At 48.3% G+C, this 26525-nt stretch overlaps 1 protein-coding gene across 1 annotated transcript in view; it reads left to right on the top strand.

The window, feature by feature from the left end:
- FBXW10B (F-box and WD repeat domain containing 10B) overlaps positions 1–26525 on the top strand; it is a 107858-nt gene that overhangs the window by 44834 nt on the left and 36499 nt on the right. The window contains exons 5-7 of the mRNA XM_063961026.1: positions 2338–2447; positions 6555–6758; positions 17724–17845. Coding sequence (XP_063817096.1) covers positions 2338–2447; positions 6555–6758; positions 17724–17845 — 436 coding nt within the window. The remainder of the gene's footprint in view (positions 1–2337; positions 2448–6554; positions 6759–17723; positions 17846–26525) is intronic.

Raw genomic sequence — 26525 nt, 5'->3', positions numbered from 1 at the left:
TGAAAACACTGTAAGAAGAACAGGACTAGTACAAGTGCGCAGCCAGCAGCAGCTGGTAAGGGGATGGTCAGACCCCCTAATATACAGTATATAGTAACAAAAAACATGGATATACTGTACCAGCGCTGGCTGTAAGAATCACATAAAAATAGGACGGTTTGCTTATAAAAAGAATCACAATTTATTCCATAAAATACATAATAAGCATGAAAGGGTATATAGCATAGTCAATGCTATTTGCATAAAAACTTATATATAGACTTCTCCCTGTATCATATCTCTGTTGTATATACACTCCCACTTTAATATATGTGTGTATTTCCAATGGTTTTTCTGGCTAGGACAACTTCCAAAAAGCAGTCACTGCAGAGCAATGGCCCTCATCACGAGTTGTTCCTCGCAAGCTGCTTTTAGCAGCATTGCACACGCTAAGCCGCCGCCTACTGGGAGTGAATCTTAGCTTCTCAAAATTGCGAACGAAAGATTCGCAATATTGCGAAAAGACTTCTCTGTGCAGTTTCTGAGTAGCTCGAGACTTACTCTGCCAGTGCGATCAGTTCAGTGCTTGTCGTTCCTGGTTTGACGTCACAAACACACCCAGCGTTCGCCCAGACACTCCTCCGTTTCTCCAGCCACTCCCGCGTTTTTCCCTGAAACGGTAGCGTTTTTTCACACACTCCCATAAAACGGCCAGTTTCCGCCCAGAAACACCCACTTCCTGTCAATCACATTACGATCACCAGAACGAAGAAAAAACCTTGTAATGCCGTGAGTAAAATACCTAACTGCATAGCAAATTTACTTGACGCAGTGCGAACATTGCGCATGCGCAGTTAGCGGAAAATCGCTGCGATGCGAAGAAAATTACCGAGCGAACAACTCGGAATGACCACCAATAATGTTACTGGATATGGATGAAAGCTAGGGGGTAATTCCAAGTTGATCGCAGCAGGATTTTTGATAGCAATTGGGCAAAACCATGTGCACTGCAGGGGAGGCAGATATAACATGTGCAGAAAGAGTTAGATTTGGGTGGGTTATTTTATTTCTGTGCAGGGTAAATACTGGCTGCTTTATTTTTACACTGCAAATTAGATTGCAGATTGAACACACCCCACCCAAATCTAACTCTCTCTGCACATGTTATATCTGCCTCCCCTGCAGTGCACATGGTTTTGCCCAATTGCTAACAAAATTCCTGCTGCGATCAACTTGGAATTACCCCCATAGTCCCTTGATGTAGCATCAGCCTTAGGAGAAGTCCATTTATACAGCTGAATGGATATACCGGAATCGTGTTGTACTGCAGAGTTCAACAGATGGATCGATGTACAAATGGTTGCCAGATAATGCCACAATATCCAAAAAGTACAGGGAGGTGGAGTGGGATCCAGGTGGGTGATATAAAATAAAGCTCAATGCGTTTCACTGGTAATAAAAGGTCCAGCTTCCTCAGGAGCATAGATTCAGTGGCATTATTTGGCAACCATTTGGACAACACGATTCCGGTATATCCCTTCAGATGTATAAATGGACTTCTCCTAAGGCTGATGCTACATTAAGGGACTATCTTTCATCCATATGCGGTAACATTATTGCTCTGCAGTGACTGCTTTTTGGAAGTTGTCGTAGCCAGAAAAACCACTGGAACGACACACATATACAGTATTTATGTGGGAGTGTATCTACAACAGAGATCTGATACAGGGAGGTGTCTATATATAAGTTTTTATGCAAACAGAATTGACTATATTATATAACCTTTCATGTTTATTATGTATTTTATGGAATAAATTGTGATTCTTTTTATTAAGCAAACCACCCTATTTTTAATTTTATGTGATTCTTACAGCCAGCGTTGGTATATCCATATTTCATGAAAACACTATAGAATAGCATTTTGTATGCAAATACAGTCATAGTCACACACAGAATATATTCATGCTGCATATCATTTTAATCAGCAGAAGCTGCTTGTTCGTCCCCAAGCCGACATTGCCGTGTGACCATATCATGCAGCCCACCAAGAATCTTTGCAATCTGGTAGACTTTTATTCAATATATGGCACCTATCTTTGTGTATCAATGCCTATTTCCCTGTTGTATGTTTGCGAGCAGGGCCCTCCTACCTCTGTGACCCAATTTTGAATTATCTCTGATTTTTGATTTGTAAAGCATAACAGAATTTGCTGCACTTTATAAGAAACTGTTAATAAATAAATAAATAATTCTGGACCTCGGCATTCCACTTGAAATCTGTAACTTTAAAGCAGAATTACCAAAGATTTAGTATTTACGTTAATGAATAACTCAAGGCACTTGTTTTATTGTCTGTAGCCTGGGGAGAATCTGGAAGCAGCCTACATCGACATTGAAACTGAGAGCGTATCCCTGGAGGAAAGAAATCTCTTCTGTGGATCATATAACGTTCTCATTCTTACAGGACAGTAAGTCACAATGAAGTTCGTCTTTTCACTGTTCTAACAAGCAAAAATAGACTTAACTTCTCCCGTGCAAAACTATAATTTTTTGTTTTTGTTTTAAATACCAGTGTCATTTATTTTCCCTAGTTCTCATATACATAGAATGATACAGGGATCCCAAAAAGTGGAGTGTAAGCAGAACCAGGGCTACCATTAGGCAAACAAAGCATACTTGCCTACCTGGCCCTCTCCATGAGGGAGAAAATGCTCTGTTCCTGGACTTTCCTGGTAATGTATGATTGCCAACGCCTGTGGTGAAACACCTTTATTATTAACTAGGTGCTTCATCGCGCCCTACGGGCGCTCTTCACACCGTCGAAAGGGGCTACGCCCCCTTAACCCCTGCACGCCTTGCTGCGGTTCAATATTTGTATGAGTGGATAGAGGGGATAGAGAGACGCGGTCCGGTAGGGAGGGGATAGATAGAAGGGTGGCGGTAGGGAGGGGATAAAGAGACGCAGGGCGGCAGGGAGGGGATAGAGAGACGCAGGGCCGTAGGGAGGGGATAGAGAGACGCAGGGCGGTAGGGAGGGGATATATAGAGACGCGGGGCGGTAGGGAGGGGATAGAAAGACGCGGGCGGTATGGAGGGGATAGAGAGACGCGGGTCGGCAGGGAGGGGATAGAGAGACGCGGGGCGGTAGGGAGGGGATAGAGAGACCCGGGGCGATAGGGAGGGGATACAGAGAGGCGGGGCGGCTGGGAGGGGATATAGAGATGCAGGGCGGTAGGGAGGGGATACAGAGACGCGGGGCGGTAGGAGGGGATACAGAGACACGGGGCGGTAGGGAGGTGATACAGAGACGCAGAGCGGTAGGGAGGGGATACTGAGATGCGGGCGGTAGGGAGGGGATACAGAGGCATAGGGAGGAGGGGATAGAGAGAGGAGGGGCGGTAGGGAGGGGATATAGAGACGCAGGGCGGTAGAGAGGGGATAGAGAGACGCGGGGCGGCTGGGAGGGGATATAGAGACGCGGGGCGGTAGGGAGGGGATAGAGAGACGCGGGGTGGCTGGGAGGGGATATAGAGACGCGGGTCGGTAGGGAGGGGATAGAGAGACGTGGGGCGGTAGGGAGGGGATAGAGAGACGCGGGGCGGCTGGGAGGGGATAGAGAGACGCGGGGCGGTAGGGAGAGGATAGAGAGACGCGAGGCGGTAGGGAGGGGATAGAGAGACGCGGGGCGGTAGGGAGGGGATATAGAGACGCGGGGCGGTAGGGAGGGGATAGAGAGACGCGGGGCGGTAGGGAGGGGATAGAGAGACGCGGGGTGGTAGGGAGGGGATATAGAGACGCGGGTCGGCAGGGAGGGTCCCCAGTGAGGAAGCTGATGAAGAGAGGGGGGAAAGTAGTGGAGGGGGAGGGCACCAGAAGAGGAGACTTGTGTAAAGTGGCGAGCAGACATAGAAACAGTGGGTAGGATGGCCGGAGGGACTCACCGTTGGGGCTGTGGGCGGCTGCTGCAGGCTGGTAAACAGTACAGTGTTCAGAGGCGTCACTGGGTTAGCATTTCAGCATTACTGTTACACACATCCCCCCCCCCCGCGGCCGAAAAAGGGGCGTGGCCTGCTGTGAAAGGGGCGTGGCCTCGCGGGTCTGTTCTCTCTCGCTCCGGGGGTGTTTCCAGCTTGCCTGTAGATGCTGGCAGCCCCCGGAGACTGGAGAGTGTGTGCCGGCTGTGTGACAGGAGGAGAGTGCTGCAGGAGATGACGTCACTGCAGCACTCGCCTCCTGTCACAGCAGGAGAGCTGACAGCGGGATTTGTGCGGAGGAGGCGGCGGGTCTGTGTACACGGCGCAGGGAGGGCTATGAGAGCCTTCTCCTGCGCCACCTGTCCCTCCTAATGTGTATGCCGGGGGCGGCATCAGCCGTTGTTGTTGGGCCGGCGCCGCGGGCGGGGAATCAGAGCTGCTGATGGGTGGGGGGAGGGGAGAGAGAGAGATGGACAGACAGCAGGAGCAGAGACTTGCTGACTCCGCCCACCGCTGTGACTCCACCCAGCGTTACGGGCACAGAGTCACAGATTTAGACAAATATATAGGAGATTATCTAGCTCACCACAGGTGATGGCAATCATACATTACCAGGAAAATCCAGGAACAGAGTATGTTCTCCCTCATGGAGAGGGTCAGGTAGGCAAGTATGAAACAAAGTAGTCTCTCAAGAGTCAAACACGAGGACCTAAAACAATGAGGGACATCATGTCACTATTTCAGTGTTTTGCATACAGTTCCCCTACACTGAGTATCGGCCTCTCAGAAGATTTTAAATTAAACAACCTACAGCACTTATCGGCTGAAAATGGGGCACGGGGACGGGGGATTCAATTTGCTTATATGTATCTGAGTGCACACTACAAATGTGCTATGATGCTTTTATCTGCTTCTCAGTGTCAGTGATAGGGTTGGAGTGTGGCACTGACACAGCACCACAATAACATCACCTCATTGCCATGCCACACCTCTATCTGACACCTCCCCATTCCCTCTAGTTTGCTTGCTATCATTCCATCAGCCCAGTTTATATACTGTAAATATAAGAAAACTTGACCAAAAATGAAAAATCTCACATGGAAGCTATCTGCTGTTCAGTAGTGTGGGGGGTGCAGCTTAAGTCTTATATTTAAGCTTTATAATACCTTTACTGTGTGTTAGAAAATGTGTGCTGGCAGGCTGCCTGTCACCGGGGATCAGCAGCACCACTTTGCGTATCACAGCCACCACTGCACCGGCTGGTAAGCAGCTCTCAGCTTCTCTTTCCTCTATAACCCGCCCCCAGACTCCCATTGGCTAGTTACACAGGCAGTGGCATATCTATAATGGGTGCAGCATGTGAGGTGTACACGGGCCCCCGGGGTTCAAGGGGACCCACACCGCACACCGTGCACCCATTTTTAAATACTCACCTCCCCTGCCGGTGGTAGCATCTCTCCTCAAATATCCGGTAAATGGCGCTGCGGCCATTTTTCTGGAGATTTGCGCATGGGCAGTAAGAAAATCTCTGGGAAAATGGCCGCTGCGCCATTTCCCCTAAGATTTGCGGATGCGCAATAGAGTCTGTGCATGTTCTAGTGCTCAGATTCTATTACGCTGATGGGCGCCAGCTGTAGAGGAGAGGGCCCCGACGGAGGAGGTTGGACATGGGCCACCTCCTCTGTTAAGACGCCTGTGTACAAAGGAGTCTGGGAGTGGGTTATACAGGAAGAAGTTTGTCCCAGCCACTGAGCCACTGCAGTGGCAGCCGTGATACACACAGCGGCACTGCTGATCCCCGGGGACAGCCAGCACACGTCTTATAACACACAGTAAAGGTCATATACAAGACTTAGGGTGTGTACACACGGTGAGATATTTTCTTTCGATTTTGACTATGTAGTCAAAATCGCAATAAAAGTTAGTGCAGATCGCAAAAGTCACCTTGTGATCCCGATTCGATCCCGATGCGCGGTCCCGCCAGGTCGGCATCGCAAGAAAAGATAGACTGTGCAGGCAAGTCAATCCTTGCTAGATCGGTGTACTATCTAGTTCATCTCACATGTCAATGACATCTCACATAAGCCAAAATCTCACATAAGCCAAAATCGTAAGCACACATAGTCCATATCTCAAGAAAAGTTAATCAAAATCGGTGGTGCTGGGCTCCGGGGAGTTCAGGGGAAATCGCAAGTGAAAATCGGGCATAGCAATGATCTCACCGTGTGTACACACCATTAACTTGCCCCCCCCCCCCCCCTTTATGTAGTCTGAACTACAGCCTAAGGTCAGCAGCTGGCCACTGACTGTAAAGTATGTAATAAAGTGGTAATAGGATGGTCTAACATTTTTCTGCCTCTTACCTACAGTAGGTGCACTTCTAGTTTGCTGGGGTATCTCAAGAGAGCAGATGGTAGGTGTACCTTGATTTTACACTGAGCGAACCACCCACATGCACTAGAACAAAACCACCTTGTTATGCAGGGCATGAAGTGTATTATATAAACTTCCTACACACTGTTCTGTAAGTGCAAAACATATCTAGAAGTTTCATTTATCATTTTATTGTCAGAAAAGACTAACCATTATTTTCATCTCCAGAGAAGATCCTCACAGAGTAATCCACTTTGATGGGGGCCGATTGGTAGCTGCTGGTTCTACAGACCGTAAAGTGAAGCTATTTGATATGGCAGAGATGGCACAAATCCCACCCCTTATTCACGGACATGCTGGGAGCATCCGAGTTGTGCATCTGTGTGAGGAGAGGGGCTTCGTGTTCAGCGGAGGGTTTGATCTAAGTATCAGGTACAATTAATAAGTGATTCGCCAACGTTATAAACATGTACAGAGGAATGCATCCTGTGATGCTCCTGCTGTTGGAATATAAGTGCATGCTGGAACTTGTAGTGACACTGGAGAGTCATGAGTTATCTACGTCTATTCTTAGATTTAAATATTGCTATACACATATAGGGGGGATTGCACCTATACAGTCTAATCATCTACTGCATAAACAGGAATCATTTTTATGTACAGTTGCAAGAAAAAGTATGTAAACCCTTTGGAATTGCCTGGGTTTCTGTATAAATTAAATTAATTGGTCATTAAATGTGATCTGATCTTTATATAAGTCACAAGAAGAGACAAAAAACAGTCTGCTTTAACTAACACACATATGACAGTACCTTTGTTGTCCATTGAAAACATCTTTTTAACATTCAGACTAATGGGCCCTACAGACTCGGCGATGTGCCGCCGAGCTGCCCAACCACCGATACGGCAGACGGGCGACCCGGCGGCGGGGGGGCAGTGACGGGGGGAGTGAAGTTTCTTCACTCCCCCCGTCACCCGGCTCCGTAGACGTGCAGGCAAATATGGACGATCTCGTCCATATTGGCCTGCATGCACAGCCGACAGGGCACCAGCGATGAACGAGCGCGGGGCCGCACATTGGTCATTGCTGGAGCCTCCACACTGCACGATATGAACGTTATCTCGTTCATTAATGAACGAGATCGTTCATATCGTGCAGTGATGTCGGCCAGTGTGTAGGGCCCATAACAGTTGGAAAAAATATGTGAACCCTTATAGGCCCTACACACTGGCCGATCCGCCGCCGAGCTGCCTGACGGCGGATACGGCCGACGGGCGACCCGGCAGGGGGGGGGGGGGGCAGTGACGGGGGGAGTGAAGTTTCTTCACTCCCCCCGTCACCCGGCTGCATTGAAGTCCAGGCAAATATGGACGAGTTCGTCCATATTGTCCTGCATGTACAGCCGACGGAGGACCAGCGATGAACGAGCGCGGGGCCGCAATTCGTTCATCGCTGGAGCCTCCACACTGCACGATAACGAGTTTTATGGTAAGAACTTACCCTTGTTAAAACTCTTTCTGCGAGGTACACTGGGCTCCACAAGTCTGGACAATGGGGTGTAGAGTAGGATCTTGATCCGAGGCACCAGCAGGCTCAAAGCTTTGACCTTCTTCCCAAGATGCATAGCGCCGCCTCCTATATCACCCCGCCTCCCAGCACAGGAACTCAGTTTAGTTAACCAGCCCAATGCAGTAGCAGGAAAAGAGACGACAACGGTTAGTAGCCACATACACCACACTCTCACGACAAGAGAAGTGTCAGCGGCTAATGCCATATCAACCCAAAGAAGCTAAGTGCGTCAGGGTGGGCGCCTTGTGGAGCCCAGTGTACCTCGCAGAAAGAGTTTTAACAAGGGTAAGTTCTTACCATAAAACTCGTTTTCTGCTGCGGAGTACACTGGGCTCCACAAGTCTGGACAATGGGGATGTCCTAAAGCAGTTCCTTATGGGAGGAGACGCACTGTAGCGGGCACAAGAACCCGGCGTCCAAAGGAAGGATCCTAGGAAGCGGCAGTATCGAAGGCATAGAACCTTATGAACGTGTTCCCGGAGGACCGCGTAGCCGCCTTGCACAATTGATCAAGGGTCGCACCACGTTGGGCCACCCTAGAAGGTCCAACAGACCGAGTAGAATGGGCCGTAATGTGAACAGGAGCTAACAGACCAGCCTTCACATAAGCATGCGCAATCACCATTCTGATCCACCTGGCCAGGGTCTGCTTGTGAGCAGGCCAGCCACGTTTGTGAAATCCAAACAAAACAAAAAGAGAATCAGACTTTCGAATAGAAGCAGTTCTCTTCACATAGATACGGAGAGCCCGTATCACATCCAAAGACCGCTCTTTGGGAGACAAATCAGGAGAGACAAAAGCTGTAACCACAATCTCCTGATTAAGGTGGAACGAAGAAACCACCTTAGGCAAATATCCTGGACGAGTCCTAAGAACCGCCCGGTCATGGTGAAAAATCAGATATGAGGAACTACAAGACAAGGCACCCAAATCCGACACTCTTCTTTCAGAGGCAAAAATCAACAGAAACACCACCTTAAGGGAAAGCCACTTAAGGTCAGCTGAACCAAGAGGTTCAAATGGAGACTCTTGTAACGCCTCCGAAACCACCGACAAGTCCCAAGGAGCTACAGGCGGGACATAGGGAGGTTGGATACGCAACACACCCTGAGTGAAAGTATGAACATCAGGTAAAGTCGCAATTTTTCCCTGAAATCACACCGACAAGGCAGAAATATGAACCTTGAGGGAGGCCAGACGCAGGCCTAAATCTAGGCCCTGCTGTAGAAAAGCCAAAAGTTTGGCTGTACTAAACTTGGAAGCGTCATAATGGTTAGATGCGCACCAAACAAAGTAGGAATGCCAGACACGATGGTAAATCCGAGCAGAGGCCGGTTTCCAGGCCCGCAACATAGTTTTAATGACCTCTTCAGAAAAACCCTTAGCTCTTAAGACGGAAGCTTCAAGAGCCACGCCGTCAAAGACAGCCGGGCTAGGTCCTGGTAGACACAGGGGCCCTGAACGAGGAGGTCTGGGCGTTGTGGAAGTAGAAGTGCACGCTCTGACGATAGGCCTTGCAGGTCTGAGAACCAGTGCCGTCTGGGCCACGCCGGAGCTATGAGAAGCAGATTTCCTTTTTCTTGCTTGAACTTCCGAATTACCCTGGGCAGGAGCGACACCGGAGGGAACACGTACGGCAGCCGAAACCTCCACGGCACTGCCAGCGCATCCACGAATGCTGCTTGAGGATCCCTTGTCCTTGCTCCGAAGAACGGTACCTTGTGATTGTGTCGAGACACCATCAGATCCACATCTGGAAGACCCCACCTTTCCACGAGGATTTGAAACACTTCTGGATGGAGGCTCCACTCGCCGGCATGCACGTCCTGACGACTGAGAAAGTCCGCTTCCCAATTCAGGACTCCCGGAATGAATATTGCCGATATTGCCGGTAGATGGCGTTCTGCCCAACGTAGAATCCGTGAGGCTTCCTTCATTGCCAAACGGCTTCGAGTGCCGCCTTGATGATTTATGTAAGCCACTGTGGTAGCGTTGTCCGACTGTACTTGAACAGGACGGTTCTGAATCAAATGCTGGGCTAGGTTCAACGCATTGAAGACCGCCCGCAATTCCAGAATGTTGATCGAGAGGAGAGATTCCTCCTTGGTCCAACGACCCTGCAAGGAGTGCTACTCCAGCACCGCGTCCCAACCTCTTAGACTGGCATCTCTCGTCAACAGGACCCAGTTGGATATCCAGAAGGGACGGCCTCTGCACAATTGTCGGTCCTGGAGCCACCAGAGCAGCGACAGACGGACCTCCGGAGTCAAAGAGATCATTTGAGACCTGACGGTGAGGCAGGCCGTCCCACTTGGCTAGAATCAGCTTCTGGAGGGGGCGAGAATGGAATTGAGCATACTCCACCATGTCGAATGCTGATACCATGAGGCCCAGCACCTGCATTGCCGAATGTATCGACACTTGCGGACGAGAAAGGAAACAACGAATCCTGTCCTGAAGTTTCAGGACTTTCTCCTGAGACAAGAACAACCTCTGGTTTTCAGTGTCCAACAGCGCTCCCAGATGCACCATGTTCTGAGCACGGACGAGGGAGGATGTCTTCCAGTTGATGAGCCACCCGTGGGCTTGTAGAAACCGGTCCGTCATATCCAGATGACGCAGGAGAAGATCTGGGGAATTTGCCAGGATTAACAAGTCGTCCAGATACGGCAGTATCCTGACCCCTTGACGGCGGAGTACCACCGTCATCACCGCCATAACTTTGGTGAAGACTCGCGGAGCCGTTGTTAAACCAAAAGGTAACGCCCGAAACTGGTAATGGAGGTTGCCAATAGCAAACCTCAGGTATTGTTGATGTGACACTGCAATAGGAATATGCAGGTAAGCATCCTGTATGTCCAGGGAGACCATGTAGTCCCCAGGTTCCAAGGCCAGAACTATAGAGCGAAGGGTTTCCATACGGAACTTGGAAACCTTCACAAACTTGTTCAGTGCCTTGAGGTTGAGAATGGGCCAGGAGGACCCATTAGGTTTCGGGACTAGAAACAGCGGAGAATAGTACCCCCGGCCCCTCTGAGCAAGAGGCACCTGTACTACGACTCCTGTATCCAGGAGGGTCTGTACCACCGAATGCAGAGTGTTTGCCTTTGTCTGGTCCGACGGGACGTCTGTCTGGCAAAATCGATGAGGGGGTCGGTTTTTGAAGGCTATGGCGTAACCTCGAGTGACAACTTCCCGTACCCAGGCATCTGAAGTGGTCTTCAACCATTCCTGGGTATACCTTAGAAGCCGGCCCCCCACCCTGGGATCCCCCAGGGGGAGGCCCGCCCCGTCATGCGGCAGGCTTATCGGTCTTGGCTGCTGGCTGACGGGCAGCCCAGGCTCTTTTGGGTTTCGGCTTACCAGGTTTGGAAGTGCGTGCCTGCTTATGACTTTTTGCTTTACCTGAAGGACAAAAGGGGCGAAAGGACGTGCCTTTGGCCTTCGACACAGAAGGAGCTGCATTAGGCAGACAGACAGTTTTGGCAGTAGTCAAGTCTGCCACTATCTTATTTAAGTCCTCCCCAAACAGAATATCCCCCTTGAAAGGGAGTACCTCCAGGGTTTTTCTAGAGTCCAGATTCAAAGACCAGGATCTCATCCACAATATCCTGCGAACCAGGACTGACGTAGTAGAGGCCTTGGCTGATAGGATACCGGCATCAGAAGCCGCCTCTTTAATATAGCGAGAAGCTGTGACAATATATGACAAGCATTGTCTAGCATGGTCAGAGGAGATTTCAGCTTCTAACTCCAAGGCCCATGCTTCAATAGCCTCTGCCACCCATGTAGCTGCAATGGTGGGCCTTTGTGCAGCACCCGTGAGGGTGTAAATCGCTTTTAGACAACCCTCGACACGTTTATCCGTAGGCTCTTTTGATGACGTGACGGTAGTGACAGGTAGAGCTGAGGAAACCACCATCCTAGCCACATGTGAGTCTACTGGAGGAGGCGTTTCCCAATTCTTAAGACAGCTCTGGCGCGAGGGGTTAGTGAGCCAGCATATTCTTTTGAGACATAAACTTCGTACCCGGGCTTTGCCAGGGTTCCTGACGTATATCCACTAGGTGGTCAGAGTGAGGTAAAACTTGTTTAATCACCTTCTGACGCTTGAACCTATCTGGTTTCTTAGGAGGAACGGATGGTTCGGGATCATCCGTAATCTTCAGAATTAACTTAATTGAACTAAAATGAACTACCCTCCCCATCAGCCGTATCTGAGTCAGAACCTGTGGGGTCAGTGTATGTGCTGTCTTCATCAGACGAGGTGTCAGTGACAGCAGTGGATTGTGAGGAGACGAGCGCTCGCTTAGAGGACCTCTTGGACTTAGGCGAGCGATGGTCAGACTTTTTAGTAGTCAGGGACTGGTTCAACTTCTTTAATTGAGCAGATAAATCGTCCGCCCACGGCGGGTTAGCTGCAGGGACCACATACGGTTGTACCAGCATTGGGGGTCCCATAGGGGGTGTTAGTTTATGAACTAGCGTATGCAGAAGCGTGGAAAAAGCGGCCCACGGAGGGTCAGTATGTGCCTCCGTTGCCACAGTCCCACTGGGGGGCAAGGAGCCCCCAGAACCAGAGCCTACAGCTGCTATATTCTCCCCATATGTGCCTGTGGCTTCAGCAACACCAGCAGTGTGTTCCGCCCCAGAACCGTTACCCTCAGAAGCAGACATGATATAACTTGCAGTACGAGGTAACACAGTACAATTATTAGCAGCACTATATCCCTAAACCCAAACCCCTGCGCAGTGTAGTCAGCACCAGCAGAGATAAAATAAGAATTTACTCACCGGTAATTCTATTTCTCGTAGTCCGTAGTGGATGCTGGGAACTCCGTAAGGACCATGGGGAATAGACGGGCTCCGCAGGAGACTGGGCACTCTAAAAGAAAGATTAGGTACTATCTGGTGTGCACTGGCTCCTCCCTCTATGCCCCTCTTCCAGACCTCAGTTAGAATCTGTGCCCGGCCAGAGCTGGATGCACCTAGTGGGCTCTCCTGAGCTTGCTAGAAAGAAAGTATTTGTTAGGTTTTTTATTTTCAGTGAGATCTGCTGGCAACAGACTCACTGCTACGTGGGACTGAGGGGAGAGAAGCAAACCTACCTGCGTGCAGCTAGCTTGTGCTTCTTAGGCTACTGGACACCTTTAGCTCCAGAGGGTTCGAACACAGGGCCTGACCTCGATCGTCCGTTCCCGGAGCCGCGCCGCCGTCCCCCTTGCAGAGCCAGAAGACAGAAGAAGGAGATAAAATCGGCGGCAGAAGACTCCGGTCTTCATTAAGGTAGCGCACAGCACTGCAGCTGTGCGCCATTGCTCCCACTGCACACCACACACTCCGGTCACTGTAGGGTGCAGGGCACTGGGGGGGGGGGGCGCCCTGGGCAGCAATAAGTATACCTTTTGGCAATATATACACATAATACAGTCTGGAAAACTGTATATGTGTAAACCCCCCGCCATTTTTAGTCAGAAACAGGACAGAAGCCCGCTGCTGAGGGGGCCGGGCCTTCTTCCTCAGCACACCAGCGCCATTTTCTCTTCACAGCTCCGCTGAAAGGAAGCTCCCCAGGCTCTCCCCGGCAGTATCCTGGTACACAAAGGGTGAAAAGAGAGGGGGGGGGGGGGCACATAAATTTAGGCGCAAAAATTTGTATATACAGCAGCTACTGGGTAAACACTGAGTTGTAGTGTAATCCCTGGGTTATATAGGGCTGGGGTGTGTGCTGGCATACTCTCTCTCTGTCTCTCCAAAGGGCCTTGTGGGGGAACTGTCCTCAAATAGAGCATCCCCTGTGTGTGTGGTGTGTCGGTACGCGTGTGTCGACATGTCTGAGGTAAAAGGCTCCTCTAAGGAGGTGATAGAGCGGATATGTGTGTGAGAGGGTGTCTCCGTCGACAACGCCGACACCTGTTTGGAGTTCCCAGCATCCACTAGGACGTCAGAGAAAGGCGAGATATGGTGACTAAATCACAGAGAAAAATACGTAATACAGTATATCTTTGTGAAAATCCTATATTAAATAACACCTGACGCACCAAGCCCCCTCAGGTTATAGAATATAGGGATAGCAAGTTGAGTGAAAGACACGAGATGGACACCACTCAGCTATCAATGCACACACAGATAGTCACAGTTTGTACAATGCAGAGGTTATTACTAGCAATAATACTGCACTTGACTAGCTTACACAGCTATATAACAATAGATATAACAGTACACAGTAAGAACTGGATGTATATCACAGGGTAATTGTACTATAAACCACTGACTAAATGCACTCTTTCTTACTAACACTGACTAAAAAGGCAGGTAGAATACTTAAGTGTCATGTAAAGGCACAGCGCTGACAACCAGGCGGCTTTACATAGGAGGATTTGCCCAAGCAGTCCCAGGAACAGTGAGCTGAGGAGTAATGGCGCCGCAGACACTGACATGGAGTGAGGAAAAGACAGAGATGCAACTCCAGGGCGGGAACACTTGCTGGAAATGGCGCCCTTGGGCTGGGGGAGGGGCTTCAGGTCTAAGCCTTATCCCCCTTGCTGGCAAAACCACCGGGTACTGTGGGCGATATTAAAATCGGTTTTAAGAGAAAACCTGACCTGCGCCCATGCCCTGGTGATCTAGTGGGATCGCCTGTATCCACAGTGTCCACCGCCAGCGCGCGCAGCCCGCCTCCCACTGACCGCGCCGGATCGCGATAAAGACCGGGTCCCGCGAGCGGGACCCACTTACCACCTCCCGAAGCGCGGCCACACGATCCTGGAGAGCCCCAGCCGTGTGTGTCTAACATGAAGTAAACCGGGCCTCCACTGTAGGTACCCGGCAACCAGGGCTCGGGAGTGTACAGCGCCGCTGGGGAGAGCTGGAGCTGCAGCAGAGAATGTCACAAGACATTTACCACCGCTGCTGCCCTTGAAGTCTTCACTTTTTACCTCATAAAAAGCTTTTCTCAGGGCTGCTTGGAGCAGCCCCTCTGTTAAGTGCCTGCTTACTGCAGCACCAACTGACAAACTGAGCTACTGTGCTGGGAGGCGGGGTGATATAGGAGGCGGCGCTATGCATCCTGGGAAGAAGGTCAAAGCTTTGAGCCTGTTGGTGCCTCGGATCAAGATCCTACTCTACACCCCATTGTCCAGACTTGTGGAGCCCAGTGTACCCCGCTGCAGAAATGAACGTTATCTCGTTCATTAATGAACGAGATCGTTCATATCGTGCAGTCATGTCGGCCAGTGTGTAGGGCCCATAAGACTATGAATTTGTAAAACAAAACAAAAAATAGACTAATTGGTGTCAGGAGGAAGCTAGTCACAGGAAGCATTACTTCTAACAAATAATATAGCAGAGAACTTATATTAAGATTAAGAATTGTTCACTAAAGCTGGAAAGTGTTACAAACTGTATCTCTAAAAGCCTTCATTAGACCATTAGTTCATTAGTAAGACAAATTATCTATAAGTCGAGAAAGTTCAGCAGAGATGAAACCAAAGTTGTTTGGAAAGAACACAAAACACGTTGGGCCGAATTCTGATTAGCAAGCAATGCCAATTTTCATGTAGCCGAGTGATAATTTGCAAGGGTGCATGCCCGAAAATGGCGCTGTTGCGATCGGGACAGACAGCATCAGAAAGGTGTTGGAAAAGTAATTGGCATTCCTGGGCGGGGATTGCGTCATGGCTAGTATAGCACGCAAAAATGGTTCGTTCAGTGGGGGCGTATTATAGGAGTATTACAGGTGTATCAATGCAATCGGCTGCATTCACAGACACACTGCTGCAAGAATAGGAGGCTATCAAAGGGGATGCAGTCGGTTTACCTACAATCAAAATCCCGACGGTCAAAATACCGACAATCAATGACCGATTGTCAAAATACTGACATGGTCAAAATACCGACATTTAAAATGCCGACACGGTCAAAATACCTACATTTAAAATGTTGACAGGTCAAAAGTTTTTCATGATTTTTTAATTGAAACCGACTTGTTCATACTTTACAATCCCAGTGGACCTGGAGGGGGAATATAATAGTGTGCCGTGCCTTAACCGTGGCGAGTTCAGCGGTGCCCATGTCGACTTATGTTGACGTACACACCCAAAAAACAATGAAAAACTCGTCTCGACTTTTTGACCTGTCGACATTTTAAAAGTCAGTATTTTGACCTTGTCGATATTTTAACCATCGGTCAATTGTTGTCGGTATTTTGACTGTCGGGATTTTGATTGTAGGTAAATCATACTGATCCCGATCAAAGAGACACTGCACCTTCCACAGGGCTGCTATAATTTTCGATGGTATGACCGATGGTGGCATATAAGGACACACAAATCAGTATGCACAGGTGCAAAAAGTGTGTGTCACAGACCAGAGGCGTCACCAGGTGTGGTGACACCCGGTGCGCACCCCTGATGTACTGCCGCGATCGCGGCAAAAAAAGGGCGTGGCCTTACAGCTAGGGGGCGTGGCTTCGCGGGGATACCGGGATCGTCACTCTGGGGGCTTGCCCAGCATCTCCGGAGATGCTGGGCTTCCCCCAGAGACGGTCTCAGTGTGCTGTCGGCTCCTCTGCTATGACAGGAGCCGGGTGCTGTAACGGAATTTCACACTGCAGCACCTGGCTCGGAGCTCCTGTCACTGCGGAGGAGCTGACATTTGGTGTCACCCCCTCCAGGTGTCACACCCGGGTGCGGGCCGCACCCCCCGCACCCGCCTTGTGACGCCACTGTCACAGACCTTGCCTGGATGTACACAGGAGAAGGAGTCTGTATGCCATTTGCGTAAACAGGCGACTGCCAATAGACGCTGTTGAATTCGCTTTTGCATGTGACTCAAACCAAAAAAGCACAATAATGGGCAAAACCATGTACACTGCAGGAGGGGCTGCTGTAACATGTGCAGAGAGATATAGATTTGGGTGAGTTATATTTTTTATGTGCATGGTAAATACTGGCTGCTTTATTATTACACTGCAATTTAGATTTCAGATTGAACACATCCCACCCAAATCTAACTCTCTCTGCATTTGTTACATCTGCCCCACCTAGAGTGCAACATGGGCCCTCATTCCGAGTCGTTCGCTCGTTCTTTTTTTTCGCATCGCAGTGAAAATCAGCTTAGAGCGCATGCGCAATGTTCGCACTGCGACTGCGCTAAGTAATTCTGCTATGAAGAAAGGATTTTTACTCACGGCTTTTTGTTCGCACCGGCGAACGTAGTGTGATTGACAGGAAATGGGTGTTACTGGGCGGAAACACGGCGTTTTATGGGCGTGTGGCTGAAAACGCTACCGTTTCCGGAAAAAACGCAGGAGTGGCCGGAGAAACGGGGGAGTGTCTGGGCGAACGCTGGGAGTGTTTGTGACGTCAAACCAGGAACGACAAGCACTGAACTGATCGCACAGGCAGAGTAAGTCTGGAGCTACTCTAAAACTGCTAAGTTTTTTTTGTTTGCAATATTGCGTAAACTTCGTTCGCACTTTTAAGATGCTAAGATACACTCCCAGTAGGCGTAGACTAAGCGTGTGTAACTCTGCTAAATTCGCCTTGCGACCGATCAACTCGGAATGAGGGCCATGGTTTTGTCCATTAGTGTGCTTTTTTAGTTTGCTAACAAACCCGAATAAGGCCCCATTTCTAATTGGATACCGCAGAATCCGTCCATTTTGACCGCCCAAAATCACTTTGAGTCTAATAGGATTAGCGTGCAACGTCTATGAACAATACAGAGAGCTGTTCTGATAGGCTCTGAACTCCTGGGTGACCAATAGCTACTGTATATATGTTTCAGTAGGAAGTGCATTATCTCATATACTCCTGTCTTACAGGCAGTGGGACCTTCACACTGGGGACTGTCTGAGAATTTTTCATGGACATATGAAGACCATAACTTGCCTTGATGTGCAGGAGGATTTGCTGGTTTCTGGAGCAAGAGATGGACATGTAAAAGGTCAGCCAGAAGCTGGATGCTTGGACAATAATAAAGAGTATAATAGGATTAGATTACATTGGGGGTGATTCAGAGATGGGCGCTAATTACGTCTTTGGACACAGCAGCACTGCTAAAAAATAAGATTTTACTCACCGGTAAATCTATTTCTCGTAGTCCGTAGTGGATGCTGGGACTCCGTAAGGACCATGGGGAATAGCGGCTCCGCAGGAGACTGGGCACAACTAAAGAAAGCTTTAGGACTACCTGGTGTGCACTGGCTCCTCCCACTATGATCCTCCTCCAGACCTCAGTTAGGATACTGTGCCTGGAAGAGCTGACACAATAAGGAAGGATTTTGAATCCCGGGTAAGACTCATACCAGCCACACCAATCACACCGTATAACTCGTGATACTATACCCAGTTAACAGTATGAAATATAACTGAGCCTCTCAACAGATGGCTCAACAATAACCCCTTAGTTAGGCAATAACTATATACAAGTATTGCAGACAGAAAAAAAAAGAGAAAATAGGGAGGGTCTACAAGTTTGGCGCACAGCAGCCCGTCCACTGACAAAATACCTATGTAAAAATCACCGATTTTACCAAAACAATATATAGAAGAAGCAAGTGTTGGTATTTATCTGTGTCCAGGGCGCGTAAAAAAAGAAAAAGGTAATGAAACTTAACACATCCCTTGTCAAATGGGTATATGATGTCTTCTCCAGATTATGCAGGCCTATGAGTCCTTTCATTCAGGTGAATCTTCTCGTTATAAATGGCTCCCAGTTCATGTCAAAATGGAGAGAAATAAGAGAGAAAAGAAATGTGTAGCACCGTTTACAACAGCTAGAATCGAGAATTCCACACAATAAAAGTTTTTAAGGGCGTACCCCACTCACACAGAAACAAGTAAGTGGGTTCCCGTAAAGGTATCTTTATTGCTAGTTTTTTTCTCCAATCCCCTCAGGTTAGGTTCACGTAATTAAGCGTGCCTGAATCTCACACCACATGGGGTACTGTAAACACGTAGGGGTAGTGTCTGAGGCAATTTCAATGCGTACCCTCACTTACACAGAGCAAAGCCAGAACATTCATATAACGGTTTCTTTATATCAACAAAAATCCTCAGGTGCGTACCCCAACTCACTCAGTAAACGATGAATGACTCCTATAAAGGTTTCTTTAAATAGATTCACTGGTATCCCTTTGGTGGATCCACAAGAGGAAAAGGAACTCTTTCGAAGAAATCACCACACATGGTGACAGAAAAAAAAAAAAAAATAAATAAAATAAAAATTTAAAAGTACAATAAAAATTCCAAAGGCAAAATTTGAGATAATAATCGGCGTGATTATTCCCTTTTTCCAGAAAACTACTCACAGTACAGGACGACTGTACTGTGAGTAGTTTTCTGGAAAAAGGGAATAATCACGCCGATTATTATCTCAAATTTTGCCTTTGGAATTTTTATTGTACTTTTAAATTTTTACTTTTTTTTTTTTTTTTTTCTGTCACCATGTGTGGTGATTTCTTCGTATGAATTTGGACTATGTCTGGAATAAAAAACCTGTTTTAGAAAGAAGGATTTTTTTCATGACTCTGGTCTGGCATTTGGGAGAAAGAGTTCCTTTTCCTCTTGTGGATCCACCAAAGGGATACCAGTGAATCTATTTAAAGAAACCTTTATAGGAGTCATTCATCGTTTACTGAGTGAGTTGGGGTACGCACCTGAGGATTTTTGTTGATATAAAGAAACCGTTATATGAATGTTCTGGCTTTGCTCTGTGTAAGTGAGGGTACGCATTGAAATTGCCTCAGACACTACCCCTACGTGTTTACAGTACCCCATGTGGTGTGAGATTCAGGCATGCTTAATTACGTGAACCTAACCTGAGGGGATTGGAGAAAAAAACTAGCAATAAAGATACCTTTACGGGAACCCACTTACTTGTTTCTGTGTGAGTGGGGTACGCCCTTAAAAACTTTTATTGTGTGGAATTCTCGATTCTAGCTGTTGTAAACGGTGCTACACATTTCTTTTCTCTCTTATTTCTCTCCATTTTGACATGAACTGGGAGCCATTTATAACGAGAAGATTCACCTGAATGAAAGGACTCATAGGCCTGCATAATCTGGAGAAGACATCATATACCCATTTGACAAGGGATGTGTTAAGTTTCATTACCTTTTTCTTTTTTTACGCGCCCTGGACACAGATAAATACCAACACTTGCTTCTTCTAAGTATTGCAGACAATCCGCACTTGGGATGGGCGCCCAGCATCCACTACGGACTACGAGAAATAGATTTACCGGTGAGTAAAATCTTATTTTCTCTGACGTCCTAAGTGGATGCTGGGACTCCGTAAGGACCATGGGGATTATACCAAAGCTCCCAAACGGGCGGGAGAGTGCGGATGACTCTGCAGCACCGAATGAGCAAACTCTAGGTCCTCCTCAGCCAGGGTATCAAACTTGTAGACTCTTGCAAAAGTGTTTGAACCCGACCAAGTAACAGCTCGGCAAAATTGTAAAGCCGAGACCCCTCGGGCAGCCGCCCAAGAAGAGCCCCTTTCCTCGTGGAATGGGCTTTTACAGATTTAGGGTGCGGCAGTCCAGCCGCAAAATGTGCAAGTTGAATCATGCTACAGATCTAGCGAGCAATAGTCTGCTTAGAAGCAGGAGCACCCAGCTTGTTGGGTGCATATAGGATAAATAGCGAGTCAGTTTTCCTGACTCCAGCCGTCCTGGAAACATATATTTTTCAGGGCCCTGACTACGTCCAGTAACTTGGAATCCTCCAAGTCCCAAGTAGCCGCAGGCACCACAATAGGTTGGTTCACATGAAACACTGATACCACCTCAGGAAGGAATTGGGAACGAGTCCTCAATTCCGCCCTATCCATATAAAAAAATCAGATAAGGGCTTTTGCATGATAAAGCCTGCCAATTCTGATACACGCCTGGCCGACGCCAAGGCCAACAGCATGACCACTTTCCACGTGAGGTATTTTAGCTCCACGGATTTAAGTGGCTCAACCGAATGCGACTTCAGGAAATCCAACACCACGTTGAGATCCCACGGTGCCACTGGAGGCACAAACGGGGGCTGACTATGCAGCACTCCCTTAACAAAAGTCTGAACTTCAGGCAGTGAAGCCAGTTCTATTTTGGAAGAAAATCGATAGAGCCGAAATCTGGACCTTAATGGAACCCAATTTTAGGCCCATAGTCACCCCTGACTGTAGGAAGTGCAGAAATCGACCTAGCTGAAATTCCTCCGTTGGGGCCTTCCTGGCCTCACAGCACGCAACATATTACCGCCATATGCGGTGATAATGGTTTGCGCTCACTTCTTTCCTAGCTTTAATTAGCGTAGGGATAACTTCCTCCGGAATGCCCTTTTCCTTCAGGATCCGGCGTTCAACCGCCATGCCGTCAAACGCAGCCGCGGTACGTCTTGGAACAGACAGGCCCCCTGCTGCAGCAGGTCCAGTCTGAGCGGCAGAGGCCATGGGTCCTCTGAGATCATTTCTTGGAGTTCTGGGTACCAAGCTCTTCTTGGCCAATCCGGAACAATGAGTATAGTTCTTACTCCACTCCTCTCCTTCTTATTATTCTCATTACCCTGGGTATGAGAGGCAGAGAAGGGAACACATACACCGACTGGTACACCCACGGTGTTACCAGAGCGTCCACAGCTATCGCCTGAGGGTCCCTCGACCTGGCGCAATATCTTTTTAGCTTTTTGTTGAGGCGGGACGCCATCATGTCCACCTGTGGCCTTTCCCAACGGTGTACAATCATTTGGAAGACTTCTGGATGAAGTCCCCACTCTCCCGGGTGGAGGTCGTGTCTGCTGAGAAAGTCTGCTTCCCAGTTGTCCACCCCGGGAATGAACACTGCTGATAGTGCTAACACATGATTTTCCGCCCATCGGAGAATCCTTGTGGCTTCTGCCATCGCCATCCTGCTTCTTGTGCCGCCCTGTCGGTTTACATGAGCGACCGCCGTGATGTTGTCTGACTGGATCAGCACCGGCCGGTGTTGAAGCAGGGGTCTAGCCTGACTTAGGGCATTGTAAATGGCCCTTAGTTCCAGAATATTTATGTGAAGGGAAGTCTCCTGACTTGTCCATAGTCCTTGGAAGTTTCTTCCCTGTGTGACTGCCCCCAGCCTCGAAGGCTGGCATCCGTGGTAACCAGGACCCAGTCCTGTATGCCGAATCTGCGGCCCTCTAGAAGATGAGCACTCTGCAGCCACCACAACAGCGACACCCTGGCCCTTGGAGACAGGGTTATCCGCCGATGCATCTGAAGATGCGACCCGGACCACTTGTCCAACAGATCCCACTGGAAGATCCTTGCATGGAACCTGCCGAATGGAACGTTTAAAACGTGTCCGTCTCTTTGTCAGCTCCACCACTGCAAATATGGATATTTAAGCCTCTTACAAAGTTAATATATGTTTATGTGTGTGCTCTTCCATACCATATTGCTGCATTGATTACATTAGCCACTTTAAGTGTGACGTGCTTGCTAGCAGCACGGGCACACTACTAACGGCTGAACTGCAGACGTATTCACACCGCTGATAGACACCTGAGAGCAGGATCTATCGAGCGTTTGTCTGCAATTCAGTACACTTAGTCCAGCATTAACCCTCTGACCGCGCTAACCGGGAGATCCCGAACACGGTCAGCCGTAATTAATTGGTTTGACCGCGTGTATCGGAAAACGCCGACAGCGGTCCTCAGGATCATTATCACATAACCCTATGTTACTTGCACATATTATAGTTACAGCAGGGAGATGCTTGCTGTAGCTTAATTAAGTATTGGGCGCTGTGACACACTGAAACTGTTAATGCCCTGAGATGCCGGCTATTATTAATTAACATCCGACATTTAAACATACTGTCTATTGGATGTTTAATGCTGCGGCCTCACTATTAGACCATTGGTCAGGGCATATTAATACAGACCTATTCACAAACGTGGGTGCAAGATTAATATCCATTATGTTTAATGAGATTATTGTTACCCGCTATGTGTACACAAGATAGCTCAGCCCACGAGACAAGTGAATAACATAGGGTTAATTTTTGTGTACCCCTTATATAAAACATTGACATGCAATTATGAATACCGATGGGGACATATAAAATTATATATATATAAAGGACTATCATGTACAGTAATTATATCATTCTTTATGAAGAAATTCATTTAGCAGCATATTATCAATACCTTCTAATTGTGTGTGTTTCCATATATTCATCAACATGATATTGTAATGTGGTATACCGTCAGATAGATTTATGCTTATGTGTAAGGTATAGTAGGCATTTAAAAATAAGACCTTCACAGTGAAATTGACACAAATACCATCTCTGTCATAAGCAGCTACAATATTGCAACAGCTGTAGCAACATTTGATGTAACCACAGAATAAAGTGATACACACCTTTTTTACTGGAAGAATTAACAACACACACATCAATACAGTGGTTCAGCTTTTTAATATCACATTAAGTCTGCACAATTAATAATTTTTTATCATTTTTTCCATTTTTTTCATTATCTTTATTATATTTTTTTCATTATTATTTTCCACTTGCACATATTTCGGAAGCTTTAACATATACCAATAAAAGTTATATTTTAATCAATTTGTGGTCCTCTCCCCTAAGGGGCGTTGACTTTTAGGATATACTAGTGTATTTGTTTTGAGTGTGCCCTAATACGGAATACTTTTTTCTCTCTAGTTTATGAATGGAATTTCTTCGTAAGAAGCTACCATCTTTCCCCGGGCTCGCGTGCATTGATGCACCGACACCTGTATTTGTATTAGGAGGTCTCTGTCTAGAGACGACAACTCCTTGGACTTCTCCTCCGGGAGAAACCCTTTTTTCTTGTTCTGTGTCCAGAACCATACCCAGGAACAGTAGACGCGTCGTGGGAACCAGCTGCGACTTTGGAATATTCAGAATCCAGCCGTGCTGTTGTAGCACTTCCCGAGATAGTGCTACTCCGACGAACAACTGCTCCCTGGACCTCGCCTTTATAAGGAGATCGTCCAAGTACGGGATAATTATTTCGGCCATTACCTTGGTAAATACCCTCTGTGCCGGGGACAGACCAACGGCAACGTCTGGAATTGGTAATGACAAACCTGTAGCACAATTTTGAGGTACTCCTGGTGAGGAGGGTAAATAGGGACATGCATGTAAGCATCCTTGATGTCCAGTGATACCATGAAATTCTCCAGGCTTGCAATAATCGCCCTGAGCGATTCCATTTTGAACTTGAACCTTCGTATATAAGTGTTCAAGGATTTCAATTTTAGAATGGGTCTCACCGAACCGTATGGTTTCGGTACCACAAACATTTTGGAATAGTAACCCCGGCCTTGTTGAAGGAGGGGTACCTTGATTTCACCTGCTGGAAGTACAGCTTGTGAATTGCCGCCAGTACTACCTCCCTTTCTCCGAGGGCAGCAGGCAAGGCTGATGTGAGGTAACGGCGAGGGGGAGACGTCTCGAACTCCAGATTGTATCCCTGTGATACTACTTGCAGAGCCTAGGGATCCACCTGTGGGCAAGCCCACTGGTCCCTGAAGTTCCCGAGACGCGCCCCCCCACCGCACCTGTCTCCACCTGTGGAGCCCCAGCATCATGCGGTGGACTCAGAGGAAGCGGGGGAAGATTTTTGATCCTGGGAACTGGCTGTCTGGTGCAGCTTTTTCCTTCTTCCCTTGTCTCTGTGCAGAAAGGAAGCACCTTTGACCCGCTTGCTTTTCTGAAGCCGAAAGGACTGTACCTGAAAATACGGTGCTTTCTTAGGCTGTGAGGAAACCTGAGGTAAAAAAATTTCTTCCCAGCTGTTGCTGTGGATACGAGGTCCCAGAGACCATCCCCAAACAATTCCTCACCCTTATAAGGCAGAATCTCCATGTGCCTTTTAAAGTCAGCATCACCTGTCCACTGCCGGGTCTCTAATACCCTCCTGGCAGAATGGACATTGCCTTAATTCTGGATGCCAGCCGGCAAATATCCCTCTGTGCATCCCTCATATATAAGACGACGTCTTTAATATGCTCTATGTTAGCAAAATATTATCTCTGTCTAGGGTATTAATATTGACAGGGTATCAGACCACGCTGCAGCAGCACTATTCATGCTGAGGCAATTGCAGGTCTCAGTATAGTACCTGAGTGTGTATATACAGACTTCAGGATAGGCTCCTGCTTTTTATCAGCAGGCTCCTTCAAAGTGGCCATATCCTAAGACGGCAGTGCCACCTTTTTTGACAAACGTGTGAGCGCCTTATCCACCCTAGGGGATATCTCCCAACGTGACCTATCCTCTGGCGGGAAAGGGTACGCCATCAGTAACTTTTTAGAAATTACCAGTTTCTTATCGGGGGAACCCACGCTTCTTTACACACTTCATTCACTCATCTGATGGGGGAACAAAACACTGGCTGCTTTTTCTCCCCAAACATAAAACCCCTTTTATGTGGTACTTGGGTTCATGTCAGAAATGTGTAACACATTTTTCATTGCCGAGATCATGCAACGGATGTTCCTAGTGGATTGTGTATATGTCTCAATCTCGTCGACACTGGAGTCAGACTCCGTGTCGACATCTGTGTCTGCCATCTGAGGTAACGGGCGTTTTTTGAGCCCCTGATGGCCTTTGAGACGCCTGGGCAGGCGCGGGCTGAGAAGCCGGCTGTCCCACAGCTGTTACGTCATCCAGCCTTTTATGTAAGGAGTTGACATTGTCGGTTAATACCTTCCACCTATCCATCCACTCTGATGTCGGCCCCACAGGGGGTGACATCCCATTTATCGGCCTCTGCTCCGCCTCCACGTAACCTTCCTCATCCAACATGTCGACACAGCCGTACCGACACACCGCACACACACAGGGAATGCTCTGACTGAGGACAGGACCCCACAAAGTCCTTTGGGGAGACAGAGAGAGAGTATGCCAGCACACACCAGAGCGCTATATAATGCAGGGATTAATACTATAACTGAGTGATTTTCCCCCCAATAGCTGCTTGTATACACATATTGCGCCTAAATTTAGTGCCCCCCCTCTCTTTTTAACCCTTTGAGCCTGAAAACTACAGGGGAGAGCCTGGGGAGCTGTCTTCCAGCTGCACTGTGAAGAAAAAATGGCGCCAGTGTGCTGAGGGAGTTAGCCCCGCCCCTTTTTCGGCGGACTTTTCTCCCGCTTTTTTCAGGAATTCTGTCAGGGGTAATTTATCACATATATAGCCCTGGGACTATATATTGTGATGATTTGCCAGCCAAGGTGTTTATATTGCTGCTCAGGGCGCCCCCCCCCCCCAGCGCCCTGCACCCATCAGTGACCGGAGTGTGAGGTGTGCATGAGGAGCAATGGCGCACAGCTGGAGTGCTGTGTGCTACCTTGTTGAAGACCGAGGTCTTCTGCCGCCGATTTTCCGGACCACTTCTTGCTTCTGGCTCTGTAAGGGGGACGGCAGCGCGGCTCTGGGACCGAACGATCGAGGTCGGGTCCTGTGTTCGATCCCTCTGGAGCTAATGGTGTCCAGTAGCCTAAGAAGCCCAAACTATCTCCAGTCAGGTAGGTTCGCTTCTTCTCCCCTTAGTCCCTCGCTGCAGTGATTCTGTTGCCAGCAGATCTCACTGTAAAATAAAAA

Source organism: Pseudophryne corroboree, chromosome 3 (assembly GCF_028390025.1).
Source record: "Pseudophryne corroboree isolate aPseCor3 chromosome 3, aPseCor3.hap2, whole genome shotgun sequence".
NCBI classification, from domain to species: Eukaryota; Metazoa; Chordata; class Amphibia; order Anura; family Myobatrachidae; genus Pseudophryne; species Pseudophryne corroboree.
The sequence above is the reverse complement of the archived record's forward strand: the minus strand, read 5'-3'. Positions and strand labels throughout refer to the sequence as shown.